The sequence below is a fragment of the Leptosomus discolor genome, chromosome 17 (genome assembly GCF_034619465.1).
Source record: "Leptosomus discolor isolate bLepDis1 chromosome 17, bLepDis1.hap2, whole genome shotgun sequence".
Taxonomy (NCBI): Eukaryota; Metazoa; Chordata; class Aves; order Leptosomiformes; family Leptosomidae; genus Leptosomus; species Leptosomus discolor.
Window position 1 is genome coordinate 7,469,741 of NC_141407.1, and position 17,051 is coordinate 7,486,791.

Sequence of the window (17,051 nt, forward strand, 5' to 3'; positions counted from 1 at the left end):
CTTCTGGATCCTCCCTGCAGGAGTAGGAGAGGCTCCGAGAGCAGGAGGACACTTGCTCCGGCCCCAACCAACCTCCAGTGCCTGGCTGTTGCCATCCATCTCTTCAAGCACTCCTATTTCCACAAGAGCCCTTGACTGGCCCTGAAAGGTGCACTTGCACTGCCCGCAGTGCTCTTGCACACCACCACGGGAAAAGAGCGGGGTTACCGGGCGTGTAGGCAGGCGGTAGCTCACTCGTGCAGCTGGGTGTGCGAAGGGGGGGCTGACAGAGGGCCAGCTGAAGAGCTACCCCCGCATCCAGAACGTGCGTTTTAAAGGGCTCCCCGAGGAAAAACCTTTACACGTAACCAACAGACTTTTCTCATGTGTGGCGTGCTCAACCATACAATACGCAATGACTCACGGCAAGTTATACACATTTATAGTTGCATCTCTCAAGTCCTGCAATGCCAGTATCTTGTAAGTAGGACCTCAACAAAAATGAGAGAATCAGTGTTTTCCACTACACATCTGGGAGGGCGGGTGGGGAAGTCTCTGCAAACGAATGAGTAAGTATTTGGAAACCATGAATCAACTCACACAATCCAAGAGCCATGCATTTAATAAAAGTGGTGATTTTACTACCGCAGGTTTTTTGCCACTGGTATGGCAAAGATAACAGACACAAACAACTGATAAAATTTTTTTTATTATTCACTTTTGAATTCTTTTACACTTTCCTGATTATTTTGTGTAAGGTGAAACTAGAACTGTTTAAAAGACATACACAAATCTAGTACATCAATAACCAGGTATTTCTTTTTGCTATACTATTCTCACAACCACGTGTGTGCTAGGCAATATAACCGTCACAGAAGCAAACTTTAGGCAGAATACTGGTCAGTAAAAACAAAGCGAAAAGAGCTACCAGATATACAGACAGGCTCGGTTCCACATTCACTACTGCATTTATCAAGCGCCAAGTATTAACTGCACAATTTGTTCAGCTAGTAGAGGGGAGTTTTAAAATCAGTGCATGAAATTCTGTTCAGCAGACAGATGGACAGACAAACAGATGGATCCTATACCTAAGTGGAATGTGAAGGTAGGGGGATGATACCGCGAGACTGATAGGTGACTATTCCTAATCTTTTCCACTGCATTATTCACGCAACTCTTATTAGGTTTTGTTTAATGGGACATGTTTGAAACATAACTAGGTGAGGACGTTTGGAGCTCAAATATTACGAGTTACAAGCGTTACAAATGTGTAGGTCTGCATTCCAGTACAACAGATGGGAAATCCTGAATATTTGAGCCAGATCGTGATACGACCAAAAAATGGCAGCCAAGAGCTGAAGACTGCAACAGCACTGGCAGCTCTCAAACATCCAGGGAAGAAACCTGTCCTCGAGCAGGCTCAGGTCTCACCCACCATCCTGACATCACCCATAATCAAAGAAAGGATACACGTATGTGGGAGTCCAAAATTGCTTTAATGGAGTTTAAACAGGTGAGAGGGTCAAGGATGAACAGAGTCCAACGGGAGAAAAATTTCTATAAAGTAAACTTAAAGATGGCTCAATGGACTAAAGTTCTCAGGATAAATTCAAAACGGGAATACCATGGAGATTTCGATTCACCTAACAGCAAAGTAATGCAAAAGTGGCAGATCACTTCATGGTATCATCCAAACTAATAAGGCCATTCAAAAAATTGAATCTTCTCCTATTGCAAGTCCATGGTAGTGAACCAAGAATTCTCACTACTGAAGAATATCTAAGGTGATAATTAGGTAACTTATTGCTGTGGGAAGGGGCCTAGTCATGCATGTCGTATGAGCATGAAAGCACTTTTAGAAGTCAAATCCCAGTTATCTGCCAGTGTAAAGAGTTTGGAAATCAAGCTGCTAACTCCCCCGTTACCCTCCTCCCCAAAACAAACCCCATCCCCAGAAAGACAGGATTGACAAAGTGAGCTTTTGACTGAAAGCGGTGCCTCAGACTTGGTTACAAATGTCTACAGAGTGTGCCTGTTAAACTAACCCATAGCAGTGTCGCTAACTGGAATGCCATACATCGGATCGTTTTCCTTCCATGCCCCAGTGTCACAATAGAATCTCTATAACTTTCTGTACAACTTTACAACAGAATTGTACTTCGACTATTTTGGTGCCAAATTAAGCTTGCCAGAGTTACAGAATTGATATCTACTTTTCTACCAGTAAGAGTTTTGCAAAGTCAATTGCAATCACAAAACCCATAATCACAGTGTTGAGTTAAAAATATAAACACGGTAATCATAACTGTAAGTGTTGGTAATAGGAAAGTTCGGAATGCCATTCGAATAACCGACCTCCGCTTTAAGTACACAAAACACCAACCAACCGTTTTTACCCCACAGACAGTTTTTGCTACGTTGAGGTTGTGAAAGTCGATGTACTATTCTTTTTGCTTGTCGCACAAAGGGATATATGTGTAGGATACAGGGTGACATTGAACATAGAGTGAAGCGTGACAGCCATTAGTTCTCTCCCTCCCCAGCGTCCCCTTCATCTCCCTGGTTTTCCGACGTCCATAGCTGTAAGAAAACACAAACACGTGTTCATACTGAACAGTTCATCACAACTGCCAGGAAAGGGAAGGCATCATTAGCAGTAGCTGTGCAATTTTCTCAGCTAAGAGCAATACAGAACTGAACTTAACAGTAAAGCTAAAGAATAATGAACTAGCAAATGAGTCAAGAAGAACAACTAAAAAGCCAGCATAAGTTTGCAAGCTCAACATAAAGCTGGCTGCTGAGAACAGACAAACCGCACTTTGTGGTACAAAGAAAAAAATATCTGAGTTAGTTACAGTGGCTAACAAGTGATGTCTGGTTTAAAGGAGCAAGTCTGACTGGTCTGGTTACAACAAGCAGTGCGGTTAAGACGTGTGGTTAATGCCTCAGAAAAGGCTTTGAATGGCACAGAACTACCCCAGCCTTCCGATGCCGACTCCTAGCGGAGTCCAGCAGCCCAAAGGCGTATCAGCGCCGGCGGCAGCGGTCTGCCCCATGGTACTCACAGTGAGGTTGTCCCTAAGCAGCTGCATGATCAGAGTGCTGTCTTTGTAAGACTCCTCATTCAGCGTGTCCAGCTCTGCTATCGCTTCATCGAATGCCTAAAAACATGTAAGACAAAGCACTTGCACACTCAGCTCCCTGAATTCACTTCTGCTTACACACAGCTTGCAAATTTCCCATATTACTATTCAAATTCTGCGATAAAAACTTCCAGTATTTTTCTTTTCCACCAAGAGAAGAAACATAAACCAAAGTGAGCACCAGATCACTCGACAACCAGTGGGAAAGCAAAAGTCATCAGGGGGGTCCAGATTAAAGTCCAGAACAACTTTACCACCATGCCGATGCCAAGTACTGAAGAGGCAAGCGCACTCTGTCATACTGAAGGATGATTCACACAGCTTGAAGTCGGGTTTAAGAACAACAATTAAAAGCAATACTTTCATTAAAAATGAAGCTCTCTCTGGTTTAAATTGGCAGTAGAAGTCACAGGTACCATTAAGTTCACGTTGTACATGAGTAAGCAGGCAAGAAAATGGAAGACAAGGGGTTTTTGACAGTGGGGTGGAAGGTCTTGGATTTCTTTTCCAAACAGCACAGGAAATCAGGTATGTTCCACTAGAGATGAATAAAGCCCTTCTTCCCATCAGTCTGTTACACATGAAAGCCCACGCTGCAAGACTGAGAGCCGAGAGCCATGAATAAGAGCTATTTCTTCATTCAGGTTTCAAACAGATGTAAGCATATGAACCAAAAAGCAGGAACAACAGCAGCTGTTTACACATTTTACGCAGCAAAACATCACTTCTTGTTACCAACTATTATTGAATTGCATATTGAGAACATAAGATTCACCTAATGCCATATTATTCAAGTTAATGTCAAACAATACAGACACAAAATGCTCTGTTTAGAACACTCTAATCCTATTTTAGGGAGAAGGCTAAGACAAAAATGACAAGCTATTTGTTTGGCACAACCCACCACACAAGCTCTTTTTGGCCTCTGGAGAGAGAGGGGGGGAGAGAGAGAGAGGCAGGCACACATGCACAGAGATAGGCAAGGACATTCAGGGCTACGACCACAGTCACAAAGATGACATTTCATGTATTTGCCAAAATGTTCAAATTTAAATAAATATTTCACTTTAGAAGTGCTAAATTAATCCAAGTGTTTTCAAATTTGCCACAAGTGCATTCTAAGAGAATTACAGGGACATAAGAAGAGGCACTTTGTCTCCCCTCTCACTGGATCAACCGCACTAGCAAATAGCTTTCCTTAAAGCTAAGCTCGTCTAGCTAACTTACCTGAAAATATACTACAATGACAACAGTTTAAAGATGACAGCATTTTTAAGGAATTTGATATGAAAAAGTATAATCATCTACCAAGTGCTACTGCAACCATGTAATTATCTCCTTAGCCTCTACAGAAATGGGTAATATGAAGAGTCTGCTTACCGTCTTTGCCAGATTACAGGCTTTTTCAGGAGAATTTAGTATCTCATAGTAGAAGACAGAGAAATTTAGAGCCAAACCAAGTCGAATGGGGTGTGTTGGCTGCATCTCTTTCTTGCTAATTTCAAATGCCTCCTGGTAAGCTTGCTGAGAGTTTGCTACTGTTGCTGCAAGAAGTAATTACAATCATATTAATGCACAGTACATTACTGTACTTCACGGGGGAAGTGATTATATTCTTGGTCTAGACTATTGTGCCACCAGGAATTCATACCATTACATATGCACAGACACTGCTTTCAATGTGTCAATGTTTAGTCATAAAAGCCTACCACTGGCTGAACTATTATGGCAGAAATATTCATTCAGATAAAGCTTTGAGATACAGAAGTTCAACATTTTTAATAGACTTAAAATGAAATCTATTCAAAATAAGTTCCAACCAATCTGAATGGACACCAGCTCCACCTAAGCTGAACCGTACTATGATTAAACGTTCCCTTCCAGCCTCCCTGAAGAAGCAGTAGTTCTGAATAGTAAATCCAGACAAAACCATATGGGGAAGAAGGGGTGTCTAAACTACCTATTTAAACTGAAGGAAACATCTAGCAGCTAGATCATGAACTTTATACTTCAGTTTGGGGTTTCAGAGGAAAGATGACAGTCCCTTCCTGGCTAATCCATAACAGTAAGTTCCAGAATGGTGTCAAACTAAGTTTGCAAGACGTGGACTACATCAGACACTCCTGACTACATCAGACACTCACCAGGAATTCAAGCACAGTTCAGCACTCCTTCAACATTTCAGGATTAATTGGCTTAGGACCCAGTAACCAGATACCCCATACTTGCATGCAGAAAGCTTGCAAACAGTGAAGATTCGAGAGTTAAATTCATTCATTAAACAAGAGATGACATGGACAAAGCATTTTCCATGAGAAAAAACATTCTCCAGGAAAAGGATTTTTACATTGCCAAATATGCTTGAAAATCAGTCACTGAGGTTGGGGGCTGCAAGCAGAATTTGACTGGTTTGATCAACATCTGTCAATCACTTCTATTAATTTCAGTGAAGTCTTTCTCTAGAAGTGACTTGCACTGCACCCATCTTCAATACCAAGAGCAGCAGCGAAAGGAAATACATACTACTTCACGTTAGGGGGAAAAGAACATGAGTAACTTTCATTCTTTATTCTGCTCAGCCCCTCGTAGAATGAGATATTTCATCTCTACTTACTTTGCTTATTGTCCCCAGATGCCACCTCTGAGAGGTATCTGTAGTAATCGCCTTTCATTTTCAAATAGAAGACCTTGCTTTCTGGCTGTGTGGCATTGACAATAAGGTATTTATCCAGGAGTTCCTGAGAAAGGAAACATCACTTTTTTTTCCCCCAGGTCATAAAAATAATGTCTGAAACAGAGCCTCCGTTACAATGGTAAGCATGAACTGTTAAAACATTAACAACGACTTACGTATACTCACGCGTTAATCACTTCGCCTACTGTTGTCTAAACTCAGACAAAAAGAGAAACTATTTTTAACCTAATCCCTGGAAAGCAGGAAACTTGCTATATTGAGACTATCCACAATTCACTCCTGCAGAACCTAACGGCTATCAGGGCTCAAGACTGCAAAGATTCTCCTTGACGCACAATGATGCAAACCCATGTCCACAGCCAAGCTAATGAAAAACAGCAGCTTGACATTAGCACGGCTCTGGTCACTTTTGCTGCCACAAACTTGAATTCTACACAAAGTAGTGAAATTATTCACAACAAACTGATTCTATCTGCAACTCCAGCTGAAAAGCCGAATAGTGGCACAGTCAGCACACGCGCATTTGGCAAGAGATGCGAAGACTGACAGTACTGACGGCAGCTGCTCCTGACTGCTCCTGAGCAAACTGAACAGCACCAAAAAGAATCCCCCTCATCTAACATGAAAGAAATAGCAAAAACCAGTTTGGGGCAAGAAGTACACACCTTCTCGATCCCAAAAAGGTACTAAACGAGCCTCAGGACCTCACTCATGAACAAAGAATCTACATGGTAGGCTTTTTAGCAGGACTCATGCCAGTGCCCCAAATCTAAATTTGTTTTCCTGGTGACCCCTAGCCAGCAGCTAGGAGTCTTCAACGTTGCCTTGTTTGGTTTTTTTTTCTATTAAAAAAAATAAAGACTCTTTTATAAGAAATTCCCTAAGGAACAAACTAGATGAATTACGAGCTAGAATTGGACTCAAGTAGGCAGCTATGCAAAATCACTCCCCTGCTAAGGTGCTGCAGCGTCTACAGCACTAGTAAGATTCCTTAAGCCTCTCTGAAGAATGTTGCAGTACTAACTACTGTTATTTTTGCTGTTGGATTATTACCAGAACATCATTGCAGATATCCTGCAATTCAGCCTCAATTTTCTCACGATATTCTCTTCCCATCTGCTGTTTCTTCTCATTCCTCTCTGTTTTCTGTTCAATGCTGGAAATTACACGCCAGGACGAGCGACGGGCACCGACCACATTCTTGTAGGCAACTGAGAGTAGATTCCTTTCTTCGTTGGACAGTTCATGTCCTTGCTCAGTGACAGCCTTCATAGCAGCAGCCATGTCATCGTAACGCTCAGCCTGTTCAGCCAGTTTGGCTTTCTGTACCAACTCACTTTTATCCATGGCTCTCCTGTAATTAGTGGGGAATAAAAATAGAGAAAAATGTCTCTTGATTGTCTGCACTGTGGACATGAATGCTGAAGGGTGAAGCAGAACTCACAGTCACAAATACGTGGGAAATCTATCAACTTAAAGTAACGGGAAGGGTTTCTTTTTCAAAGTTTATTTGACCTTTTGCCAAGTGTGTATAATTTTTATGTGTATATAGAAATTATCCTGAAGATATGCAAGTATTATTCTTCAAAATGCAGCAAAATTCATATTGGCATTAAGTACAGCACACCAATACGTTCCCTATGTAAATCTCTCTCCTTCCTTATACTGGCCACAGCTCAGCCTGGGAGCCGTTGCATATTTTAACTGAGAAACCACCAGTTGTAGTTGGTTTTGGGTCTTTTCTGTTTGTTTGCTTGCTTGCTCGCTTTCCCCCCCACTATTACACAACAACTACTTAGGAGCATTGAAGCACTGGACAGCTCCTCCTGACACCAAAGATTTTTGCACACTACAGGAGATGTTTCTGTGGGTTTAAATAAATTATACCCAGTAAAGCTGTAGCTGTTGGCAACAACAAAAAGTACATTTATACTGTTCTGCCAGAAAATTGTGTTTTGCTTTGTGTTTTTGGGTTTTTTTTTTTTTAAACACATGCATGAACATACGTAGAACGGACAACTCTACACAGTCAGGATGGCTGCAATCTCAGGTTTTCAAAACCTTTTAAATAACATTGATATTCATCGAATGGGACGTGGCCCGTGTGCTGGTCACTACTGCAAAACTAATTGCTTACATGGAAACAACTTGTTTATCATTTCTGATAATGCAGTTTAGCAGCTGAAGCCAAGAAAAACACATCACGTGACCACAAGGCCCCTGACGAGCTTAAGCATTGAAAAATGAAGTTAGTAAGGAACGTGCCAGTGAGGCAGCTTGAGCTGCTTACCAGACAACGCTAACGTACAGTTAACTCAGCCATTGGGCTACCAGCCTTATACTCAACCACCTAGGGCCAGGTTCACAGGAGAACTTAAACAAGTTTCTTTGCCTTTTTCGAAGTAAGTGGACCTCAATACCTCACAAACTCCCAGATGCCCCAAATTCACCTGTAAAATCTCTCCAGGTGCATAGGTTCACTTTTGGACAGACCCACAACTGCTATTCTTGTCAGTACTGAGCAATAATGTGCCTCTCCTACTCCCTAAATCCCAATCAGGACTCTCACTGTCCAGATGAGAAGTTTTAAGGCTGAGACCTAATAGCCTAAAAACAACTTCTAAAAGAACAATAAAAAGCAAACAAGAACACTAAGTTTACAATTGTCTTTCACGGGCTTCTCTTCATTAGACAAGCATCTACAGCCCTATTAGAAAGAACCAACAGGATGAAAGTGATTGCTGTGGCCTTCTCCCTGGTGCTCTCCTTTGAAGATCCCAGACTGACAGGCTCCTGACGCTGAACACCTCGCACACACTGCTCAGCTTGTATTTTAATCCAAGTGTCACCTACCACACTGCTATACAGGGAAACCAGGCCCCTACAATAAATCTGAGACCAGGACCGAGATGCAGACCCAAATTCCCATCATGCGGATGAGCAGTTTCAGAGTTTCCTACTGCCAAGGATGGAGTCCTGACTACAAAATTGTTTTGGGATGAGTGTATTCAATCCCTCCAGCTGAAGATATTCCACTTCAGCGAAAAAATTCTCCCTAAATGTCATTGCTATTTCACATCAAAGCTCCTGAAATAGACCCAGCAACCAAATGTCCTACCTGCTATATACTTGCAAGTCCCACTCACCCCTGCTTGCGTTTGATCCTTTGCAGATCTAGCCTAATGCATCAGGCACTCAAGTAAGGATATATAATGCTAAAACCAGCCTCCTGGAAAGAGCCCTCTTGCAGACTGTAAGTAAAGGTGGGCTGTAATTCAGTTCTGTTTCAAAAACAGCATTTAAACTAGTGGATTCCAGCACCTATTAAAAGGTGACACACAGCCTTGAGATCGAAGCCCTCCACAAGACAGACTGACTGTGGCTAGCAGTGCCACAAGCTCTTGTAAGGCATGATTAATTTGGCTCTGTCTTCCTCAAGAGGCTTTTACTATGGGGATATGCTACATTGCCGTTGGCTTCTGCTGTCTTAGCAAACGGATAGCTCCTCAGGACAGAAAGGGATAAACGGAGTCTGTGATGTGAATTTTTTCACTCTACTCTGAAGGGTATCTTAGTTCTGATACATAACAAAGCCGCTGAAATCATCAGTTTACCACTGAGGGAACCCACCCCACTTTTCACTGTTGTGTCTATCAAACCTCGTAAACCATTCCCCTAGCTCAGCATTAACTTCAGACTAAGTGCTTAATGCAGGAAGTAATTTGTGAGTGGCGTTCCTCTATCCGCTCACTAAAATCTGCCCATGAACAAAGCACACCTGAAGAATGCTCTTTATGTTACATGAGTTAACTGTAAATAACAGGACATTTAAACAAAACAGTTTCAGAGCAGTTCTAGTTTCCTCACAGTCTGCACAGCTTCCAGAAGCATTTCTATCACAACCGTCTTATCTTCTCCTCTTCTTCACATGGAATGTGATTATTACGTAGAAAAAGCCTGCTTGTGGAAGGCCAGAGGCAACCAGCTCCAGCAGAGTTTACATTTTGCCATTGAAAGGTCAGTTTTATCTTTGATCTGCACTTTGCCACAGTGGTCTAATTTGTAGACAAGTCATCCATGCAGAATTCCGTTTACAAACAATATAGAGTTTAGTTTAGAAATGGTGCCGAGTCTGTTTCATCAAGCTCACTGACATATTTATCTTTAGATGCAAGGCAGTTCATGGCAGTCAATGGGTTCATATAAGGACACATGAAGAAAATCACACAGGGAACTGCAAGGGCATAAAGACCTGGATAAAAGAGATCCAGAAACCAGTTTAACATATCAACTATACAGGAGAAACACCAGCACAAAGCATTAGAATGTTGTTTCTCATCAAACAACTTTATGCAGTAATGTAAATAATTTATGCACATCTTAAATGTAACTCAAACTGGTTACTGAAGATGGAGTTCCTCAGAACTTCAATGGCTTAGTTTTGACATAAAAATTCAGTATGCAGGGGCTCGAGTTGTTTAATTAATCTTAATAGCTGTGCTGTTAGCAGGTTTGCTATGAAACACAAAGTACTGTTCAATAACATGGATTTAACAGAACTAAAATGCAGTAAGAAAATCATTGCCCACACCAAAATATCTGCAATCGACAGCAGGCCTACCACTATTTTGTTCACAGGGTGCTGCATAAAGGAACACTTAAAATCTTTATGTGGTTCTCTGTTGCTTACCTTGTTAGAAGCTTGGAGAGAGCTTTGCAGAGCTATGCTGGCTTGAGCTCCAAAAGAGGGAAGTGTTTGCCAGAAGGAAAAAAGATACAAGGAAAGGAGTGATGTTTGAAAAGGCAAAGAAGCAACTATCAGTTATAACTGGTCCCTCCCATCGAGGGGATGAAAGCCACGCTCTAACAATGGATCACTGTGCCACAGTCTGCAACAAGCAAAGCCTACAGCTAAAAATGCTCCTAGGCCACAAACAGAAGCCATCTAACAAAGGTTACCTGCAGCTAGGAGCAAAACACACAGAGGTGATGAACAGGAGGCCGACAGGAACGATCTATTCTAGGACTAAGGAAGCCATGCCGTGTCGGCAAGGGGGAAAGAGGGAAGATGGAAAAAGGAGCAGAGACGTGCAGAACACAGCCATGGAGGAGTCCTGACAGCTGCCCCTTCTAAGCAGAAGAGTCTCATATTAGACGCATCAACACATTTCCAATTCTTAAGACACTGTCATCTTAAGAATCTGTCAAAGGCCTCCAAGAAGAAGTGGCTGGACACTCTTTACAACAGGGAATGCCAACCACTAGCCAGCAGTCACAGCCACCAGTACCAGTTGTCAGGAATTGGAATCACCCTAATTCCCATACATCAAAATGTAGGGTTTTATTATTATTTTTTCCTCTCTCTCCCATACAGCCTGGAGTTCTTGTCTCTCTCGCAAACGCAGACCAGCATGTACACAGGTACTAAAAGTTACAAGCGCTTCCCTCCCGCCCCCAGAAAAGCTTTACGCCTGTGCAGACAAGACTCTGAAACATATGACGAAGCATCGAAGGTGGAGGTCAGAACCTGTAAAACACAGGAGTTTGTAACTGCCCGGTTAACTTCTGCGGAAGACACAGGAGGAAGTGGATGGTGTGACCATCCTGGGAACAGCACCTGAAGTCGGTACATCCACAGATCTTTCAAGAGTGGACGGACACACAGAACTGGAGGTTTACATCTCAGTAACAGCTGAGGAGTAAAACATACAGGTAACGTTCTTCAGAAGACTGCAGGAGCTCGAGAACTACATCTTACTACTCAGCAGCTACTACATCTGCTTCGTAGCCTTTATTGTTTCCAATCTCGATGAGCTGTTTAGGACAAAGCCAAACCAGATCAGAAGTAACTGTGTTTAAAGTCTGCAGAAATCAAATGAAAACTGACACTGAAAAAAATCTGGATTATATAACATATTGAACTGACAAGACAATACTAATAACCCACGTAGGCCTGAAGTCTGCTGCTCCGGATGACCTGTTCTTCTGATGCTAATTAAGTCATTGATTTTTGTGTACTGTTTTTCTCTTTATAGCAAGCATTAAAATCTATCAGACAAACACTTCCACTTCATAAAAAACTGGTGAGAAAGCAGTGTGGATACTGGTTCGATGCACTGGTCCCTAATGAGTCAAGCAAAGACACAGGTTAACAGACCTGCATGCTTCCCTGTGAGAAAACCAGATTTGGTGAAATGGGATGCAATCATACTTCTCGGTCACAAACTTTGTAAGCCCATTCAAATGCTAACAGGAAAAGCAGCAGACTGGTACAGAATTTGTAGTTCAATTTTCCAATCATATGTGAACACACCTTATTTGATTTCTGGATGGGCAATTCATTCCAAAATTAAATATTCACATGAGGCAAGTGGTATTTCAAAATACAGTTCTATAATTACAGAGAGTAAGAACTTTGGAAATACTATTTCTGAATCCAATGGAAAAACCTTCTGCATAATTCAGATACACACATCCTGACACAAGTATCTGCACGACGTTGATGGCAATCACTGTCAAGCAGACATGGCTCCCAAAGGATATTCTTTACATGAAAGGAATCAATTCTTTAAATGGAGTGCAAGGAACCTTCCTTGCTTTATCGCAGTATTATTAGGCATTTGATTTTATTAATTGTGTTCTTCTATTTCGGTTCCCTCAAAGACTACCACGTATTGTTAAATAACCGATTAGAAAATGAACGTGTCTGGTAGGATCTGAACACTGAAATCTTCCACAACTGTGAAGAGCTTGGGTATAACAAGTTCAGTCAAACATACTGCAAGCATAATGAGGAAGAAAGGAAAACGACTTCATAGTTGTGATATTCTTGCTGACCTTGCGCAGCACATAACTCCGGCCTCCTCTGTATGTACTGGTTAACTGTATACTCTGGCCTTCAGCTCAAACCTTTATGCAAACGTTCAGATAAAATTAACATTCTATAAAGTCATGCCTAAATGTGCTCTGGCCATCTTCTGCTGTCATTACTTGCTGCTTCCTAAAACTAACCAATTTAATTTGAAATAAACTAATAAAATAATTAATAAACAAATAAAATGCCATTCAACCGCTTTCAATCTCCATAGACAATTCTGACATTTCCACGGTAAGTATGAACAGCATGTAGGAATGCTGAGAGTAAGGACAACTTAAATTCAGTGACAGTAGCCTTGCTGTTTGAGGGACGGCAGGCTGAGCAGCGCTGCACTGCCACAGACCCACAGCACTTCCCACAGGACAGCTGCAGGTGGAGACAAGCACACCTCTCCGAAGCACGATATACTTACATGGCAACACCTTTTTGTTCCCACTAGCAGAACTGGTTTTGGCGAGAGTCCAGGTGGAAACAGTGAGTTATCCCAAAAAATCTGCCCCCAGGCATAAAGTTCACGCCAAACGAATGTATTCATATCACAGGTAAATCGCTTTTGTTAATAATAAACGGGGAGTATTTATATTGCAGGGTGGGGCAAACAGTGCGGCCATATAAAAGACACACTGCTGTAACGCCCAGTCTTACAGGGATCTGTTAGGATACCAGACAGATTAGAGTACTAACTTTTTACCTCATTATTCAAACCATTATTTACTTAACTCCTCCTCATCTGAGTTTATTCACATGCAGCACAAAAAGCTGCACACTGGCAAAGGCCTGCTTCGAAAAAGACTCAACATCAAAATAGCAGAGATCAGAACATGCGGTACTGACATAATGAGGTTGAGAAAACTGCACTAGGCCCATCTGTGCAACGAGTCTATCACTTTATTGGTACCAATTTGATAAACAAAATATTATACAGGTTACATTTCTGCAGCCCTTTCATATGAAGGGTGAAAAAGGAACTAGCATTCTTTGTTTTCTTTTCTAGACCAGTTTATGTCTCATTATTATTTTAAAACAAATGCAAGCTTTTCTTTTCCTATAGAAGTATTAAAATTGCTGAGTGAAGTGTCCTGCAGCAATGAACTTGTAAACACACAAATGTTCCTACAGCCACTCTAGTTACTAAACCTAACAAATATTCCCAAACTCTCTGATGTAGGAATTTAGCTTTTATGGTGCTTTACGAGGTACAGTTTGTTTTCCTGCCATCAGAAAAGTTATTTTAATTATTAATAAGAAATTTATCTGAAAGCAACCGATTTATATTGTGATCTCTGCAACAGATGCATTTTTGCTTCCACATGCTACCACAGCGACTGTATGCCACTGACATTTGACCATCCCAACTAATACCCGATTACACATACCTCAAATAAAGCCCCTGGTTGTTAGTTTGGGTTTACTGCCCAGCCTTTTTGTAGACTGTGGCTGGCTTGAAACAACCTTCCTTCTCTCTGGAGTCCTCCCTAAATGCACCTCCACTCCCAAATGGACACACATGATCAAAATTGGAAAATAATCATAAAGTAATTTTGTTCCCTTCTAAAAGCGTTCACATTTCTGTGACCACCCCTGATTCTACGTGAGCAGACTCATACCGACCGGCACAGAAACGGCACCTCCCCTCTCGGCCTGAAAGGGCCCACGGAGCTCCTCGTTTTGTGAAGCTGCGAGGACGCCCCAATCCCTCTCCTGGTTCGGGGTCGTGAACGCTGCAGCCTTGGGGAAGACGAGGGCTGTGACCGACACTGGCCCTGGCGCAGAGGGGCTCGCCTGCCTGCCTGCCTCCCGCCGCCGCCGGGCAGGGGAGCCCTCCACCGCTCGGTACAGGTGTGCGCGGCCGGCCTCGCCCTCCGGGGAGCAAGTGACTCACCCAGGGCGGGGCAGGGCCGGGCGCTCGGGGAGGAGGCGGCACCGCCCGCTCGGGCTCCGCAGCGGCAGGCGAGGGAGGGTCACACCGTTACTCGGAGCGCGGAAGAGGGGGGCAGGGCCCGCCGCCTCCCGCGGGGACCCTCCCGCAGCGCGCCAGAGGCAGCCCCCGCGGCCTGCTGCGGCCTTCGACGCCCCTCCCCGCCGCGGGGATGCGCCGGCCCAGCCGGCGGGGAGGAGCGGGCCCGGCTGGCGGGGGGCAGTCCGGGCAGGCCTCCCCCGCACACGCCAGCGGGGCCGCAGCGGCACGGCGCGGCCCAACCCCAGCGGCGGGGGAAGTGAGGGGAGCGGGTGTGGGGGGGAGCCCGGGCGGCGGGCGGGGCTGCGGGGCGGAGCCCGGGACCCTCACCTGGCGGGGGCAGCGGCACCGCGGCCTGGATCCCGGCGGGCGAGGCGACTCGGAGCGCGGCGGCCGCTCGGCGCACGCACACACACCCTGCGGCGCTCCGGCCCCGCTTCCGGCGCCGCCGACACGCCCCTTCCGGCGCCCGGGGGCGCCACCGCCCCTCCCGCCTCCCTATTGGGCCGCGGCGGCGGGCGCCAGCCGGCGCTCGGTTGCTATGGCGACGGGAGGGGGCTCAGCCGCCCCCTTCCTCCTCCCCCCCGCCCCGCCGCGCGCCGCCGCCATCTCTCCCTCAGCTCCCTCAGCCCCCTCAGCCCCCTCAGCCGCCGCCGCCGTCTCGCCTCAGGCGGGCCCGGCCCGGCCCCACCGGCCTCGGAGCGCCGAGCGCCGCCCGGGGCTCGGACAAGCCGGAGGGAGGGCGGCTCTCCTCAGTGCGGAGCTCCCGCCGCGGGGCGTTGGTGCGCGGGGAGGCCGATAGGCGCCCGCCTGCTGCGCGAAGGCCCCCCCGAATAAGGCCTGCTTGTTCGGCCCCGCCTTGGCACCCGGCGGACAGCGAGCTCTTTGTCTTGTTGGGGCTCGGCTGCAGGCGCGGGGCAACGCCAGGGGGTCGCCGGTCAATGCCGACCGCAGTAAAGAGCTGGGGTGGGTGCCCAGGGGAGAGCTGCTCCGGCTGGGAAGTGCAGCAACTTCTCCAGCAACAAGAAGACACAAGTTTTGGTTTTCTTGCCATTTCTCACTGCGGTTCTCTGGCTGAACTTCACGATAAGGGACATCTCCGCAGACCACAGACAGCCGGTGCCATTCTGTGCACTGTCATATAAGTAAAAGTTCACAAATGCTTTGAATTGCAAGGTCACCTTTAAACACTTCTCCAGTAGTGGCTCCTCCCTACCATTTAAATCGCAGGTTTTCACTGAAAACCCAAGATCCTTATTGGCTAGATAAGTTTTATGCAACTGTAATACATGCCATTTACTAGTGAAATGGCGAGAGAGCGCATTTTTGGGGCATGAGAAAAAGTCTAGCTTGGTCTCCAAGAAGGAATCCAAGGAAAAGAGTTCAATTTTATAATGCGTGTAATCCTTTCGGGTAAGAAGTGGCTGACAGCCCCCCCCCCCCGCCCCCGTCTCAAGTTTACAGCAGCGCCACTTGTCAAAGCACTTTTATTGGGGCTGAAAGGCACTCCGCTCAATTACAGGATCCCCACACCCAGTTTTCCCTTATACTTTCAGATACGACCCTGGTCCTGTCAAAGTCACTGTCAGACTCCTTTTCGGTGATGGAAGGACTTCACTAGTTTCCTGCTTAGTCTTAGTCCAGAGGTTAATTACTTCGGAAAGTCAGGAGGAAAATTACTTGGCACCCGTAAGTTATCTTAAGCTGCAAACACTGATTCAGCCGGATCGGTTGTTGTCACATCTCTTTTTTTTCCTTTTCTATGCGAAACTTGTTTTTTCCCCTGATCTTCTCCGTAGCCCCTATTTTCCTGGTTTCCACCTGCACCATTCCCAGTGCTCTTGCTGAGGCTTTGGGAGTGCCGGTTCGTGGCAGAATGACTGGTACTCCACACCGCTGCCACGTATATCCGCACGGAACACCTGCTTGGTGGCAGCGTACTGCCAACACCTGCTCGTTTAGTCGCCTGCTGAACCTCCCGCAACCTTCTCACCTTGCTGCTGGCTCTGGCTCGTCACTGCCCTGCCCACGGTGTCACACTCATGCTTCCCACTTCCAGTGAGGGGCACCCAGCTCCCTCCATACTGCTCCTCCAGTTTGCCAAGATCACATGCTGATCGTTGCCTCTGAAGTGCTTGCAATCCTTCTCAGCTGGCGTTTTTGGACCGTGTGTTCTGCATCGCAATATCCAGGTAGAGCAATTCTGTGACCTTGCAGTCACAGAGGTGAAAATACCAGCCCTGCGTTTCCAGAGCATGCCGCTGCTCCTGCGGCTGGGTCCCTGTTGGGCCAGAGAGACCACTGTGTGAATCATACGGTTCATTCCTCCGTGAGCTCTCCTTACCCTGGGGCCTTCCTAGCCCTTGTGTGCCTGGTTCGGTGGAAGAGGTAAGCAACGCG

At 45.3% G+C, this 17,051-nt stretch overlaps 1 protein-coding gene across 2 annotated transcripts; it reads right to left on the reverse strand.

The window, feature by feature from the left end:
* Positions 1 to 670: 670 nt before the first annotated feature.
* On the reverse strand, positions 671 to 10,620 carry YWHAB (tyrosine 3-monooxygenase/tryptophan 5-monooxygenase activation protein beta). Of its 2 annotated transcripts, XM_086474508.1 has the most exons (7): positions 10,508 to 10,620; positions 9,685 to 10,069; positions 6,871 to 7,171; positions 5,737 to 5,860; positions 4,503 to 4,666; positions 3,045 to 3,140; positions 671 to 2,559 (listed from the first exon to the last, which is right to left on the reverse strand). In XM_086474508.1, exons 3-7 carry the CDS (start codon positions 7,162 to 7,164, stop codon positions 2,503 to 2,505), a joined length of 735 nt encoding a protein of 244 aa, XP_086330634.1. In that variant the 5' UTR covers positions 7,165 to 7,171; positions 9,685 to 10,069; positions 10,508 to 10,620; the 3' UTR covers positions 671 to 2,502. The 2 variants fall into 2 exon arrangements, with proteins under 2 accessions (XP_086330634.1, XP_009952349.1); XM_009954047.2 differs by lacking the exon at positions 10,508 to 10,620 and having other exon boundaries at positions 9,685 to 10,243.
* Positions 10,621 to 17,051: the final 6,431 nt, after the last annotated feature.

What these genes read in the sequence shown, in the direction of transcription:
- YWHAB (XM_086474508.1), bottom strand. Translation starts at nt 7,164, where the DNA reads ATGGATAAAAGTGAGTTGGTACAGAAAGCCAAACTGGCTGAACAGGCT. An exon ending in ATCTGGGGACAATAAGCAAA is followed by an intron (nt 4,667 to 5,736) that starts GTAAGTAGAGAT and finishes TACTTCTTGCAG; the next exon opens with CAACAGTAGCAAACTCTCAG. An exon ending in TGCTTAGGGACAACCTCACT is followed by an intron (nt 2,560 to 3,044) that starts GTGAGTACCATG and finishes GTTTTCTTACAG; the next exon opens with CTATGGACGTCGGAAAACCA.